Source organism: Xiphophorus maculatus, chromosome 9 (genome assembly GCF_002775205.1).
Source record: "Xiphophorus maculatus strain JP 163 A chromosome 9, X_maculatus-5.0-male, whole genome shotgun sequence".
In the NCBI taxonomy this organism is placed as follows: Eukaryota; Metazoa; Chordata; class Actinopteri; order Cyprinodontiformes; family Poeciliidae; genus Xiphophorus; species Xiphophorus maculatus.
The window spans coordinates 5,233,217-5,248,697 of NC_036451.1; the positions used below are offsets into that span (position 1 = coordinate 5,233,217).

The 15,481-nt window shown below is 35.3% G+C and overlaps 1 protein-coding gene across 1 annotated transcript in view; it reads left to right on the forward strand.

The window, feature by feature from the left end:
• The window catches only part of LOC102235822 (F-BAR domain only protein 1-like), a 55,209-nt gene that overhangs the window by 4,123 nt on the left and 35,605 nt on the right, over positions 1–15,481 (forward strand). Inside the window, exon 2 of the mRNA XM_014470566.2 lies at positions 12,349–12,399. Coding sequence (XP_014326052.1) covers positions 12,373–12,399 — 27 coding nt within the window. The 5' untranslated portion in view covers positions 12,349–12,372. The remainder of the gene's footprint in view (positions 1–12,348; positions 12,400–15,481) is intronic.

Here is a 15,481-nt window from a genome sequence, read left to right on the forward strand (position 1 = left end):
CCTATTTGTTGGTTTAGAAAATGAAGTGGTGGTGATGATAACACAGGTAATTCGGGGGAAAAAGTCCCAAAATCTTTGCTGCTGCTATTTATGTTTTACTGACTGTCACAAAAACTGTTCAAAGTCTGATTTAAATGAGTCTGGACATAAGTGATGGAGCCTGGCAGAGATGAGGATGACAGCAGTGGCTGAATGAGGAGTGCTTGCTGCTTTGCATTTTGATTTCTAAGTTAGTGCTTTATGACGGCTCTGAAAAGTTCTGTTGATTATTCAAACAGTCAAGAATGATGATATGCACACAGCTGAAGCCATCAGAACGACTCTTTTTCTTCCTCGAAGGCTCCTTTTTTCTCTCTTTGACCCACAAACATGTCATAACCACTCATTGTAGCGCTGTCCTTTGTCAGTACTTGCTGTCTTTTTCAACATAATATTGGATCTCATGATGTTGATAAATTATACATGTGTAGTCTCTAAATATGTAGGCTACAGGGCTCCAAGTGCTCCTTATGCTTTGCCAAGCAGGGCAGCACCCAGAGGCAGGAAACGGTAAACTGAGCTAACTTGTTACTTAATAGAAATATAAACAGAATGATTTTGGTTTAAATATTCTGATTTTAGAGGATAACCATGCATAAAGAGGTGAATATATTTAAAGAGTTGTGGAATTTAATATTAACCCTCTCTGTAAGCTGTGGCCTGTGCCTCAGGCGGTAATGAGTCGAGCCAAGGTCTACATGTGGCAGATGGGAGATTCCTGGGGCAGGATGGAGGAGTGGGCTCATCCCTCCGGGGATGGACCTTCATTTTTCTATTTCTGGGTTATCATTTTTTGTTTTTTTTCTCTTTTTTTAAATATTGTTTACCAGAATGAAGATAGATTTGCAGGATTTCAACTACCTCATAATTACACCACTAGCAAAGTAAACCACGATGACGACAGTGAGGTTCATGACCATCTTTTTTTCATCATTCATTGATGAATCAGATAAGTAGAGCTGAAGAAATTAGATCGTTTATCAAAGTAGAGAAGGGAAAAGCACTTGTATCTATTTTTTATTGGCTTGGTTATTAAGTAATTTATCAAAAAGCACAAGATGTAGGGGAACAGGAAATTAAATATGTCTCAGTTTCTTTTCTGTAAAAATATTTGTAGACTTTAAAGCTGTTGGCAAAGATTCAGTTACTTTTAATATCAAATGTACAATAATAACAAATGGATAATAAAAAATGCATTTCTGTTATAAAATTTCAAAGCTTTGAAATGTAAAACTGCTTATGTCTGGGTTACTGACTTCAGAAGAGAAGCCTGACACCAGACTGTGAGGACAAGAATAAACAGCAACATAATAATCCACTAATTTATGTGATTAACATTTTTTGTAAACCCTGTTTGGACAAGTAACTTTTTAGCAATTCTGAACCATTTTTATCTAGTCAGACATTTTCTCCAAGACCCTGATGAAGAAAAAGTACGTTTCTGTTGACTACTCTTTTTACCCACACTCGTTTCCCTCTTACAAATATAATCATATTCTGCTTGTTTTCCGTCAAGGAGTTGCATGATATTCCCATCAGTAGTAGTGTATGCAGCTTTGGAACACACTACTTTTTTATTTAACTCAATAAATTAATTAATATTTGACCACAAAAAGAACATCAACAGTTTTAACGTGTAAAGGAAACATTTTATTTATAAAGAGCATGACAAAAACACCAAAAATTCTCATTTACTTTTTACAAATAAAATCCCTGAGTACCTTAGAAAGTCAAAATTAGATTAAGCTTTATTTGCAGAGTTTGTACACACTTCAGTTTCACTTGGCTCTCAATAAGGATGTTTAAGATATAAATATATAGAAAAGGAAACTTTTTTATTTTCTTTAGCACCAACCTGAAAGTAAAAGTTTAAACAGATAGTGAGTGTCCAGGATGTGTGGGGTCTACAGAGATGTTTGCTGCTCCTTTCCTAGCCTTAAACCCAAAAAGTTCTGGATGGAGGGAAGGTGAGCCCTAAAGGTCCTCCCTGCAGACCTAACTGTTTGTTGTGGTCCGACCCGGTCCAGTTTTCTTTGACGAGCAGAAACACACTGATGGACCAGCAGGGGACTAATGGTCATATAGACGATGACCAGCAGTATCTGTGGCAGGTTGTACTTTTTGAGTTGGCGTAGAAAGTAAAGTCAAGTTCGAACAGGAAAATCATGAGTGCAGCTCAGATGTCAAAACTCTTTTGTTTTTCTTTTTTTACACTTTTCACTTGAAGTGTAAATGACCAGTATTTAATATATGTATGTTTGAGTTTGTCAGTTTATGTCTGATATTATTCTCACTTTTTAATTCTGACTAAAATAGGTGAAATCTATTTTTCTGGGTACATAAAGTCTCTCAGTGGAGTAACCAAGCAGTTTACATGTCAGACATGCACATAAAAGTTAAACAGTAGAGACTTTAGCGAAAAGGCATTTTATTTAACCTCACAGTTAATCTGGGAGCTTAATAAAAGTTATAACAACTTTGTTTTTCCTGGCTAGTCAGTAGTGTCTCGTGCATTGCACAAACCCTGCAGAATGCTTTAATTAATCCTCCATTTGTTGTCACCAGACTTCTATAATTTCAGCCTTTGAAACATTTGAAAAAGTCATTTGGCAGTGTAGACACCATGTTTGTTTTTGAAACTTTAGACAGGAACTGGACTATGTTGATGTACATTGCATGCACTGGTGCACAGACGGATGTACTGCTGCTGCAGACTGCATACGCAGCACTCTTTGCATACAGGAATTTGGAGGAAAATAGTTTTATCTTTTGCTAAGTAATATAGGAATATAGAGATATTAACACCAACATTATGTGCAATTGAAAATGTTACAAACGATTTTATCTTTGACTTTACTAATCACGATGACAGTTTGCCTGGCCATCATTCTCATCAGAAAAAGGAAAGTTCAGCAAACCATTAGATTATTTAAAATGTTCTTAATATGACTGGATGCATTTTGGCTTTTAAAGAAAAGCTGCAAAATAGTAAAATTGAATCCTGGAATCTCTACTAAGTATAAAAACAATGTGATAGTGAGACATGTCTAATATGCGCTGTCTGTAGATGATAACTAAGTTAGAAACTACAATATTCTTTTAAGTAGTTGCTGAAGTTTTTAGTAGCTCTCAGACTGAATTCACTTGTGTGGAGTCATGCCCCCTGCTCTCATACAGCTGGTCATGCCAAGGCTTTGTAGGGATGCTCGCCTGGTACGTTGTTCTAGTCGGGGCTGGACTGGAGTTGTACGCTGCAGTGACAAAAGCACATTCAGACTGGGACAATGGGGAACTGGCAGCCCGGGTTGTGTTTATCACTCAGCTTTCACTTTCTTTCACGCCACCTCCTCCTCATATTTATTATTGTTTGCTGTCTCACTGGCTTTCTGTACGTCTCAGCCACTGGGCCGATAATTTATCACTTCACAAGAAAAGCTATGCCTTGTTGCCTGGTCTCTGAATACAGGGTGTAATTCTGTCATCATTTTAGCAAAGTCATCAGGCTTTGTTTTGCTTAAGCGCTTGGATTTATGGTCTGACATGTGTTCTGACAATTTCAGGATGCAAAACATACAAGCAGCAAACATTCATTTATTTTTTTCAACCAAACATTGAATCACAGAATTAGATTACTACTCAGATTTTGGAAAGCTTTGAAAAATGCCCATATATGTGAAAAACCGCAGAAAAGAAATGCATTTTAGAAGTTTTACTGAACCTATGCATTTATTTTATTATTTTTAATCCATCAATACATCAAACAGACCTAATACTGTATTTTTCAAGTTTAATAAAAGAAAAAAACCCTCAATGAATCATATTTGATCTATTAATGTGGTATTTGCAATTCCTTTATTTTCTGTTTGATTTAAAACAATTATCTCTATTGCGTTTACTCAGTACTTTTTTCTGTTTTGTGTCATAATCTAAATGGAGTAGATGAGCCAAATTACCAGAAGACTAAAAATCAAAGAAGCATAATTATGCCAATTTTAGTCTGCTATAGGACTGAACAATATGTAAAGCTGTGTGATACAGTGCCACAGCTGACAGCAAATACTTGAGACTTCCTTCTAAAAACCATCAGGTGAATGGAAGATGATGGATGATTTGCTGTCTGGCTCGATTTCCTGTCCACTGCCACCAACACTGTACTGCTGACAAAAACGTCAGAAGATATCACTTCAGTTTAACATGGCAATATTATTACATGCCATAATGTGAAATAATGTCTTTGAAAGCAATAAAAACGATCTGATTACCTGATTACTATGCATTATGCCAGCAAAATACTGGGTTATGTTGGTTGTTCATTTCAACAACTACAAAAAAACATAAAATGTTCGGCTAAATTAATTACTAAATTGAATTATTCAGTTCAACCCTGCTTATCTATATAGTAAATAAAAACATAAGCCAATCTTATGGAAAGATTCAAACTCAATTACAGATATTCTAATCCTAGTTATAAAACACCAGCCAAGTTTAGTTTATTTTACTCATTGGTAGAAAAAGTTTTCTGTCTGGGTAATGTTAGTCAATTAGATCAAAGAAGAAAGAAACAGTTGATTTAATTGAGTCGCTGTTTTTGCAGAATTTATTTTTATTAATAACATTGGCATTCCCATGCAGCCATGTTTTGTACATGGCCAAAAAGTACATGTAGCAAGCTGCATGTTTCTCGAATACCATCCAGCTGGAATTGAGATAATAAATAACAAATCCAACGTCTGGATGGACTGCTCACTATCTGGGTTGCATATTTGTAATGAATAGATCCAAAGCAAAGAGACATTGAGGCCGTTTTGTTATTCCTTTTTCACAAGCCATATCTTCATACACACATTCAAAGTTCTCGCATATTTTCCTGTTACATTAGCGCTGATTGACTGAGATAAGAAAGTCTGTATATGTTAGCTTCTGTGGTAGTGCCAAGACGGTTTCCACTGTTTTTATTAATACATGAAGTATATTGGGAGTTTGAACTATTAAAATAGGTGGTTATAATCAGGGTTAAAACCAATACGGAAGGACAGCAGACTGGATTTTCTGCACAACAGACTCTAATTGCTCCATAAATTCAGTCTGCTTTGTCCTTGCCCTGTTTCTCTGCCACATCTGCTTTTTGGACTCTGTCCTGTATAAAATGTAAGTTTTCATTACATTACAGAAATTCATCTGTTTTTATACCTCAGAAGTACATATTTGTCCTGGTATGTTTGCAAAATGGTAACAAAAATATATTTGTTAAACCTTTAAAGGCAGAAACAGTGTAACCTGCAAACTACAAGATGTAGAAAAGCCAACCAAGAAAGGCTTAATGTGCTGTACCTGTGAAAAGTTTATTTAAACAAAAATACATTTTAAAAGAAATGCTTCATGTTGTATTTTTAGGTTGTGTAAAGTTTGAGTTTTCAAACCAAAAGACTGCAATGCAAGAGAATAGGTGACTGTGCTTGTCATTTTCTTAATGTCAGATATTTTAAAAGCAGTAAACATTCCTATCAACGTTAATGTAGAGTACATATTGTGCTCAATACTTAAGGCTCCTTTTTTCTGAACTCCAGGACCTGCAATGAACCTCCTCCAGTTGTTCATCTTTGAATTATTGTTGTATTGATTACTGCAGATAACAATGTCTTTACAGGTCTGCCTATAAGATCAGAGAGCTGCATCTGATTCAGAACGGTGCTGTTTGTTTTCTCACCAGGAAAAGAGAGCACATCACCCTACTAAAGTTCTTACACTGACTCCCTGTGACTCAGAGAATAGAGTTTAAAATACTGTTGTTAGTTTATAAATCACTGAACGGCATAGTACCAAAATCATTAAAGATCTATTTCCAGACCACTCAGGCCTTCTGGTTCTGCATCCCCAGAATCAGAACCAAACATGGAGAAGCAGCATAATAAAATAAGTCTAAGTCTATAAGTTTTAGGTTTTCTGCTCTACTAATCTGGAACAAACTTCCAGAAAACGCAAGGCTATAAATAATTTTTTTTAGAGTTGCCTTTAAATAATAACTGGGGAAAATAGATTAATTACAACTTTTTTTTACTTCTTTGTTCTGCCACTGCAGTGTAATGCTTCTTTGTTAATTATGTATTTATCATGTAAAGCACTTTGAACTGCCTCCTTACTGAAATGTGCTTTACATATAAACTTGACTTAAAACTCACTTTATTCTTTAGCCTTTTCTTTTAATTGGCTTTATTGAGTTTAATCTTTTAGCATTTTTATGTCAGATTTGTATGTTCTTTAAATGTTTGTAGTTTGTAGTTATGTGCAGCTTTTTTTTTTACTTGTTTTAAGACACTTTAATGAAATTAGTATGGTTATTGCTGTAAGGAATAATTATCAAATGCAAGAGAAATATTTTTTTTGTTTTATGAATCTAATCTGTAATATATCAAACTACTTTCTGAATTGCATGTCTGAAACATTGATATTCTAATTTATTAACTATTTTGCATAATTGCCTTTGCCCTATTTCCTTTTGGTTAATCTTTAAGGGTGTTCTTCTACCCACCTTTTCTTACTTTCACTTGCTCTTCACCTAAATGCATCCTTTTTTCCTCCCCTCTTCCGTCCTTTGGTTCCTCTCTTCAGCTACTCGACCTGTGCTTGTGACAAATGTGCCTGTTCGAAGGTAACCAAAGCGTCTTTATTCCACGCTTTGCTGTGTCACCACATTTAGCCTGATTCCATTTTTAGTTTACTTGGTTCCTCTGCTGCAGCAGCGAGAGGAGAAAAATGGGGAACAATTCCTCCACAGCCTCTTTTTTTGTTGCTTCATTTACCCAGTGGCGAGAGAGAATTGGGTGAAGGTTGCTAGGAGGGAGCGAGTTTATACTGGTCAACATCTGCCAGTTGACCCAGCTCTGGCAAACAGCCATAGAAAAGGAAGGATTGGTGGAGAAGATCTATCGTTTGTTTTCTTCAAGAATTGTATAGCTCATGGAAAGTGTTCGTTAGTGTGAGAAACTTTCTTTCACTCCCCCATCTGCTTTTTTTAAAAGTTCTAATTTTTCTTGGCTGCCATCTTTGTGTTGTCAGTCACTTGGAGCTAGGCAGAGGAGGAGGTCGGTGTGTCTTTGTTGATGAGGCCGGTTGGATTTTTAGTCTCCGTGTCTGTTAAAGATTATACAACTCATCTGAAACGGCGTGTTTAACTGTGCTGCTGATGAGGTTACTCTATGAAATGTCACAACAATTAATGTTGATTAGGCATAAACATTCAAACCTGAAAATGTGGATGAAAGTAGTTAAATTTTCATTTTAAATTGAATTGAAAGCATTTCTACAAATTGTGATGTTGAAAGTCTGAATTTTGCATGGTTTTTAAGCAGTCATAAAACATCTGAATAAGTGTTGGAAAAAGAACATAAAATATGTACTGTATATATGTTTTTATTCTACTAGATAAAAGACAAAATAGATTTAAAAAAAAACATCTACTGTACTTCTAAACTTTTACATACCATATATTCATCTTTTAATTGAAGCATTTTGGTTTTAATTTGTGATAAATGTTTACAAGAAATCTATTATATTTTTTAAATCTTTAAAATCAAAGTTTATAGATTTTAAAGTAGAAGTCAGTTGTGCTCATGGATGACTTCAGTCATGTTGATTTTATGATTTATAGAACTTGGATATGATAAAATTCAACTAAATACATTTATTTTTTCTCAGATGTCCAGAGAAATGATTAAATTTAACTTTTGGAAGATATGACGGATGGAAAAGTGCAATAATTACATTAATTATAATAAAATGTACTGCTTACAACACTGAGGAAATACTGTTAATTAACATTTTGCAGTTTTTTGGTGTGCTTCAGCGACCCTAGAGGCTGTTTCTTTTCTGTGAGCTATTTATTTTTCTATCTCCAAACCCAAGAACCACACATATTTTTGATTAAGTTCAGCCTGATGTGATGAAACAAACTGCTAAGATATTAAAAAAGGTGGAAAGAAAAAAAATACTTGCTCTGGATATCAGTTTACTGCACACAGTTAATAATATCTGTTTGGTTTTATTATTAAAGATAGTTGCATAATTTATTTTTCTTATTTAGCTTCTTTCAAAAAATTCGGTTTCAATTGTACAAACATGCTTTTTAGACAACGTAGGCTTTATTTTGTTACGCATGATAAAGGAAATAATTTTCGAGGAATAGTATTAAAAAATTTACTTTCTTGGATGCTTTAAAAAAAGTTGATGTATAGCTTTAAATGTATATTTTTTTAATCATATTTGATACATTGGGCTTTTGCTGTCATATAATTTTCATACCTTGAATTCTTGTTTGTTTTAAATATGTATTTGGCAACAATATTACTTTATTCATTACCTTTTTGGGGAACATACTCATTTTTGAGACACAAAGACTAAATCCAGTTAGTTTCATCTTAAGCATTTAGGATTAAAATGTCTGTGCTATAATTATGCTTTAATTGGAACTTTTTGGGTTGAGTTTCTAAGTTTGTAAGACACATCCATCCCATTTAAAGGATTTTTGCACAGATTATGTTAACAAATGCAGATTCTATAGGGAAAAAGAATAAAAGGTTAAAGAATATTTTTCTCTGGTAAACTGAAAGAAGTACAGCTACCACTAGTTTCTGATAACAGCATGCTAGTTTTTGAGTGTTACTCAACCAAGCTTCTCATAATAAATTAAATTATATTAAATACATTTTATGTGGTTATTTTCTTAAAAGTACAATGCAGTCAGAAAGACATTAAAATATTGAGGTCACCTTGTGTCCTGATCTTCCTGTCTGCCTCGGAGCTGATTTCAGCTAAACGTTAGTCGCAACCAGATGGAGATTGCTGAATGTCAGCAGCTTTTCTACAGCCGACCACACTGTGTGTCCCTTATGGGGGAGCATACACACCTCTATCTGCCTCTGGATTGTTCTCTGTTAAAAATGTGTGCAAAATAAGGTAGGATTCATGCAATGCCTACTTCAAACTGTTGAAGTAGGCAGTGTATTTGCAAATGCAGCTCCTATTATTTGTTTATATGCCTTCAGGAAAAATCTGATTTTCAGGGCTAGTCAGCTGCTTTTCTTCCTCCTCCTCTACCTGTATGGCTCCACAATATCAAATACATAGGACTGCATCGTGGTTGAGATAGAAACATTACACACACCGATATAACAAAGGACTGTTTGGAGTGCAATAATTGTTGGCTAATATATTTCATTTTATTTGCTAATGTAATATTTTGCCAGCTGGACAGAGTCTCACGGCAGGAAATTCTCAGACCCGATGAGAAAGATCAGGAAAGAAAAAATACTGCACCTGACGTCATCCCAATATTTATCAATATTATTGCCATCGTAGTACTTTCTCTCTTGCAGCCCTTGTAGTGGGTTAGAGCAAGGAAAAAGAGGTGAAATAGGCTTTCAACATCGTTTTGCGGATCATATTCCTCCAATAAAGGCATTTTGAGTTGGATAACATTTAGAGTTGAGTTGGAAATCTTGTAGTTATAAGCAATATATTTGTTTTGTTTAATTGCTTCTAATTGTGGAAACACTATCTTTTTAAGAATTTTGAGGTGAGAATCCCTTTTTTTTGCGGCTCATTCTTATAAACCAGTCTGATAAACTTCATTGCACCCTGTTCATTCAAATCTTAGTATTTTGTTGCTGAGCAGAAGGCATGCTTTCAGGTTTGGCCAGTTGTGTTCAAGTACTGTAGATCTACAATGGAGTAAAAATATGGGTACACGTATGTGCAGCCACATTATGTGTAGTTGTGTTGGGACAAGTAAAACTAATTGAACCCACATTTTGTCTGTGTACCATTTAAACACTAGAGCAAGGCACAGCCTGTGTTTAAAAGACTCAAAACAGTTTGTACTGAAGGAATACAAGCATCCATCTCAGGAAGACAAAAATGCAAGGTCATATCATTCAAAAGGACTTTAATAAAAACCTGCAAATAGTCCTTAATAGTCATGTTAATAACATGATGAAAGATTAGACTTTCATGTCAAAAGCTTGAACAATAGAAAATTAACTTGACGGATTCCACGCTTCAGATAGACTAAGCTGCGATGTAAAATGCAACATCAAATAAAGATTAGAGTAAAAAGATGGAGAGGGAATATGCATGTCCTCATATTCAATAACTGAAATATGTCATTTAATGGCTGCAATATTTCTGTCATCTTGCTCTGTTCATTAGAAAATAAAGAATTAACCTGCACCTTTGGAGGTTTTTTTATGTTTGTTTATTCCTAGTCTATTGTGGTTACTTTTACTAAGCTGTGATAACAATAAATTTGATATTAATTTGAGGTAATCCATGCGAAGGTATCATTTTGGCCATGCTCTTGCATTTCTCTCTGCTTCTTGTGAATTCAGGTTTTTGTTTCCTCTCTACGATCTCTCTGCAGGGCCTCCATTCCCTCTACTGAGTTAATTAATAAGGTGTGAGGTGTATTGGCTTGAGGTGTGTGTGGGGCGTGTGTGTGTGTGTGTTGTGCTGCAGAGTTTTTGTCTGTGTGCAGCTGCTGTTTAATACCAGGTCACCAGGCCTAGGCCAAGTCAATGCCAATACAGAGAAAAGGCTGTTGTCAGCACACACACATGCACACACCGTCAGCAGAATAGAGCAGATAGCAAGAATCCTTTATAGGGCAACCCCTGGGAAATAATTTCCTCATTATGGATTTTTGTGGAAAGGGCAGTTGCTTGCTTGTTTGAAATGCATTTCTTTAAATGTTACCTGTGAATTTTAATAAAGAATCTGATGCTACAGAGTCTGTTAATGTACAGAGTATTTTTCAGTTCTGGATATTATGGAAAAAGAAAACAGGAGTATAGAAAATAATTTCCAGACGTCAATTTTAATCATTCATCTTTCTTTTGTTTTGTTCTTTCTGAATTTTTTTTGTTCTTCCATCTATTTATGCATCAATTCATCCTTTTTGTCTGTCCATCCATCCTCTTATCAATTTATATTAACTGATTGATAAAATAATCGTTAACTAATGTAACAATCAAATAATCAGTAATTGGAGTGTACTTAGAGTATAACTCTAAAATATGGCATTTGCTGAAGAAACAACTCTTAATGGGTTAATTGAAAAATTGTCAACAGATTACACTGCACTGATAAACGAAGCAGAAAGGGCTAAAGTATTTATTTTGTATTTTTCTAGCTGCAGATACATCCTTTGCTACAAATGATTTAGCCAACAATGTTTATTTTCTTATTTAAAAAAACAATGTTTTTATTTGCATTTTTACATATTTTAATATTGTATAAAATGAGCTTAAATGGTTAAATGAAAAATCTGCACTGTGCAATTTAAAATCAAAATCTGATTACTCGATTAATTGTCAGAATAATCCATTTCTAAAATAATCGTTGGCTTCAGCACTAATTTATTTATTCATGTATAAGTTTTCCTTCTGTATTTTCATCTTTTTGTCCATCTGTCCACTTGACTGACCCTAAATCCATCCATCTATAGGCCCTCTTTTTGATGTTAGAAAATCAGTAGAATTCACTCTTCAGTGTGATGCTGTATTAAATTTTGAGACAACTATTTTTGATTTGCTGCTAAATTGTAAGCCGATGACTAATTTGAAAAAGGGAGGGACAAATCTTTGTGCTGCTATAGATTCCTGCATATGACCAATTTCGCCTTTTGCATTCACTCTGATGTGATTTCTCGCTCTCCAGAGACCTTAAATAAAACAGTCAAGGAGTCTAAGGCAGTTAATTTGGAATTAGCGATCTGGTTTTGAAACCAGGCATTATGGGTTTTATAAATATCAGATCTAGGAACAGCTTTTTTATTGTTTTTAGTGTTGCACATTGAGCCACTCATACCTTATAACTGTATATATTTCATGCTTTGTATTTACTGACACCTCAATTTGTCTCCATTCTTTCTTATCATCCTCTTCCCTAATGCAACTCCCCCTCCTTCATTAGCAGCCTCCATCCTTTGACTTACTGCTTTCAAGTCAGTTGTTAAGCTTCTCTCTTCTTTTCCCCAGGGACTCCCATCCTACTCTAAAGGTGTCTCAGGAGCTATTATAAAGAAAACAGTTTTTACAGAGCTCATTTTTGTGCAATTTGCTGCGATATTGATACTGCGGGCTGCCAGTTAGTACAACCAAGACGGAAAATAAATGCCTTTTTCAAACTAATAAAGAAATCCAAAATGTTTTCTTGAGGTTATTTCCTCCGGTAGTGGGAAAAAATGTCAGATTGGAAGAAAATAAAAATACCAGTCTTTGCTCGGATGATTCTTCACCTCTTTTTCTTTTTTCACAGATTGCTGGCTACCTTTGAATAACAATGGCTGTCTTTCAGAACAACTTCTGGGTGAGTGTCCTGGAAAACACATTTAATGGTGTAATTACTACTGTTTTACTGTTTTACTATTATACATGCGTTGAACCCCAGATGTTTGCATTCCAATCACTGGTTGACAATATGCTTCTGCTGCTAATAGAGAGGAAAGAAGAAAATATCACAATTAATGTTGACATACCAATATTTACCAATATCATTGGTAGATTGTCCAATATTGTGCAACCACCTAAAACTGTTTTAATCTGGAGAATACAACTGAAAACATGAGCTTACATAATATTTTAACCTGGGAATGCACAGAAAAGGGAGGGAAGATATGAAATCTGCTTTAGCTGTTCAGAAATTTGACAGTTTACTTTTTATTCTTCCATTTTCTAAACTGACTGACCAGATTCCTAATGTGCGGCATAATGGCTTGTTTCCAGTTTGCTTCATGGCAAATTAAGGAGATTAATGGTTTGGATTCAGCTACAATAGTTCTTGTTATTTAACCATTCTTTAATGAGGTGGTTCCAGTTTTGCTTGGATGCCAGTGATTGATATCAACTCCATTTTGTTCTTTCTGCCCCGGAAATCTGCATTGGAGAAGCACCAAGTCTGTCACAGACTGATGTTTGCTGTGACATAACAACTTAGCACTGTGATAACTCAGTTTCTGTGAATTTTCTAAAACGGAGCTAGCTCTAGCACGCCGTTTCCTCCAGAACCTGGTTCCAGTGGGTCCAAATGGGCCACCTGGGACAAAAGAGTTGTTTCAATGACAGACTAACGTTGGCTACTATTTTTGTCATGTATACTCTTTTGACCTTTCTGCTTTGTTCTGATCATATTGTATGCTTTTCAGCTATTCTAGTCGCCTCCTTTTCTCTTTGTCGCCTGCTTTTTTTTAATGAGCCCTGACATTTTCCATTCTGTTCTGTTCTTGCACACCTGCCGCATCTATTTCAGGTGTGCCCTACTTCCCTTTTTTCCCTTTCTTGGATTTTGAAATGTCCACAGTAATGCTTGTTTGTGGGGCATTAAAAAAAATGCTGGGCAATAAAACTGTCTTAATTTATCGAGAAATGGGAAATGTCAATAATTATTAAGGTTGGCTTAAAATTTCATTAAGACAGAAAACATACGTGACCAAACTGTCAGTATGTCAGGTTGCTATTATGTAAAAAAAAAATTCAGGATGAAGAAGAGATTTCAGACTTTTAAACTTATTTAGCTACAGCTTGTTGTTTACAAGCCTGTCTGTTTAACAGTAAGGAAAAAGCGCTTTCCCACCCAGGTTGCGTTCAGAGCTAAAAAGCTGTGTAAGACAAAACAGCCCTTTAGCTAATTAGCCAACAGAGCCGCTTGGGAACGAGCTGCTCACACAGCCTCGTCTTGTTTGGCTCAAGAACATTCGCAGCCGGTCACAAAGCCTCCTCATGGAGCTCTGTCTTTTTCCATTAACTACATAAGGACTGTGCTCGGGGGGGAAGCCTGCAGCTATGATTAAATACATCCTCAGCAAATGAAAGTGATGCTTTATTATTCCAGTTTGCTTTACACCAAAATATACACCTGAAAGAAATCCGAAAGTATTTTCTCTGGCATTTTCTCAAGTTTGATGTAGATCATTTCTGTGGTTTAAAGAGACTTCTAGAGATGCCATTGAAAGTTGATTGTTGCAACAGACTGCTGGTCAACTAGCCAAAAACGTCTAACATGTATAATACAGAACATTTTTCTAGTTTTGTTTTAGGAAAATCCATTGTTTGCTTATTTGCTTTTCTTTTTTTGATTAAAAAGCATAACACTTAAAGTACTGCCTTTAAAGAATAATCTTTTTCCTTGGAATTCAAAAAATATATATATTTGGTGTTTGACAGATTAGTTATTCCATTTTACAGGAAATACACCTTCAGAGAGCACAAATTAATATCTCAGTTACAAGCACAAACATCACGACAGATGACATCTATTTCTATCCGGGAAGCAGCCATATGTCTACTTCTCATGTTTAATACAACAAATGGAAAATCATTTCAGAGAAACAGATGTGAATGTTTACATCAGTCAACAAACTGGCCATCTGTGCTGCAGAGCTGCAGCTCTCTGCTTCTGATGGTACTGTCTCTGCTGTGGAAGTGTTCATTCAGCTCAACCTGCCCACTAAGCAGAACCACTCTGCACGAGTCAGCAAACCTCTGGCAGACAGGTTGCCCGACTTCACTTCCTTATGTTGTAAGAACTAAAGCTTGGGAGATGTGTAACCATTTGTCTCTCATCAGAACTAAATGAGCTTGGTTTCAACTTGGACACACAAAACACACACACAGTTCTCCAGTAGACAACACAGAGGAACGTGTTCCTCAGTAGCTATATGTAAAGAAAATTATTAGGTCTATTTGTGTGTGATTGACTATTTAATGAGCATTGCAACTGCTGGAAAGAAACATCTACTGTAATTATACAAGCAAATTGTTATAGTTTTAGAGAAACAGAGTTTGCTTTGCATTGGTACATGAATAGCTCATTTGTGACTTCACATTTTACAATCTGTATTTTAAGAAAAAACATAAAAGTTAAATCAGTTAAATCGAATATCAACTATTATAAAGTCTTGGGTTGTTAACGTGCTTTAACAGCTAAAAAATACATCTTTATTTTATTTGATAAGTCATGTAAAGTTGCTGTTTGGTGCTACATTTGTTTTGCTTTGAGATTCATGATTGTCTGTAAACTCAATTTTTAAAATACTAATGTTTAATGCTTCAAATAAGAAGAGGAAAAAACAGTCATCTTAACTTCACCATACCGCTGCTGACTTCCTGTATACAGAGTTAAAATAATTTCTCTTTAAGAATTTAAAGTAGATCTCTGACCAGTTTCAGAGGCCCACAGTGTCTGAATCATTGTAAGAAACTTGTTCATCTCTTTAAACCTCCCCCAAACTTTCCGGGGTCTCTATTGCCACCATTCGCCTTATTGTCATGGTAATGAACCCGATCACGCATGACCGACTCGGTCAACTTAATTGATGAATAAGAGATTAGCAGGAGAGTAAGTATGGGGGTTTGCATATATCAGACGACGAAAATTTATCATTCAGCTAAAG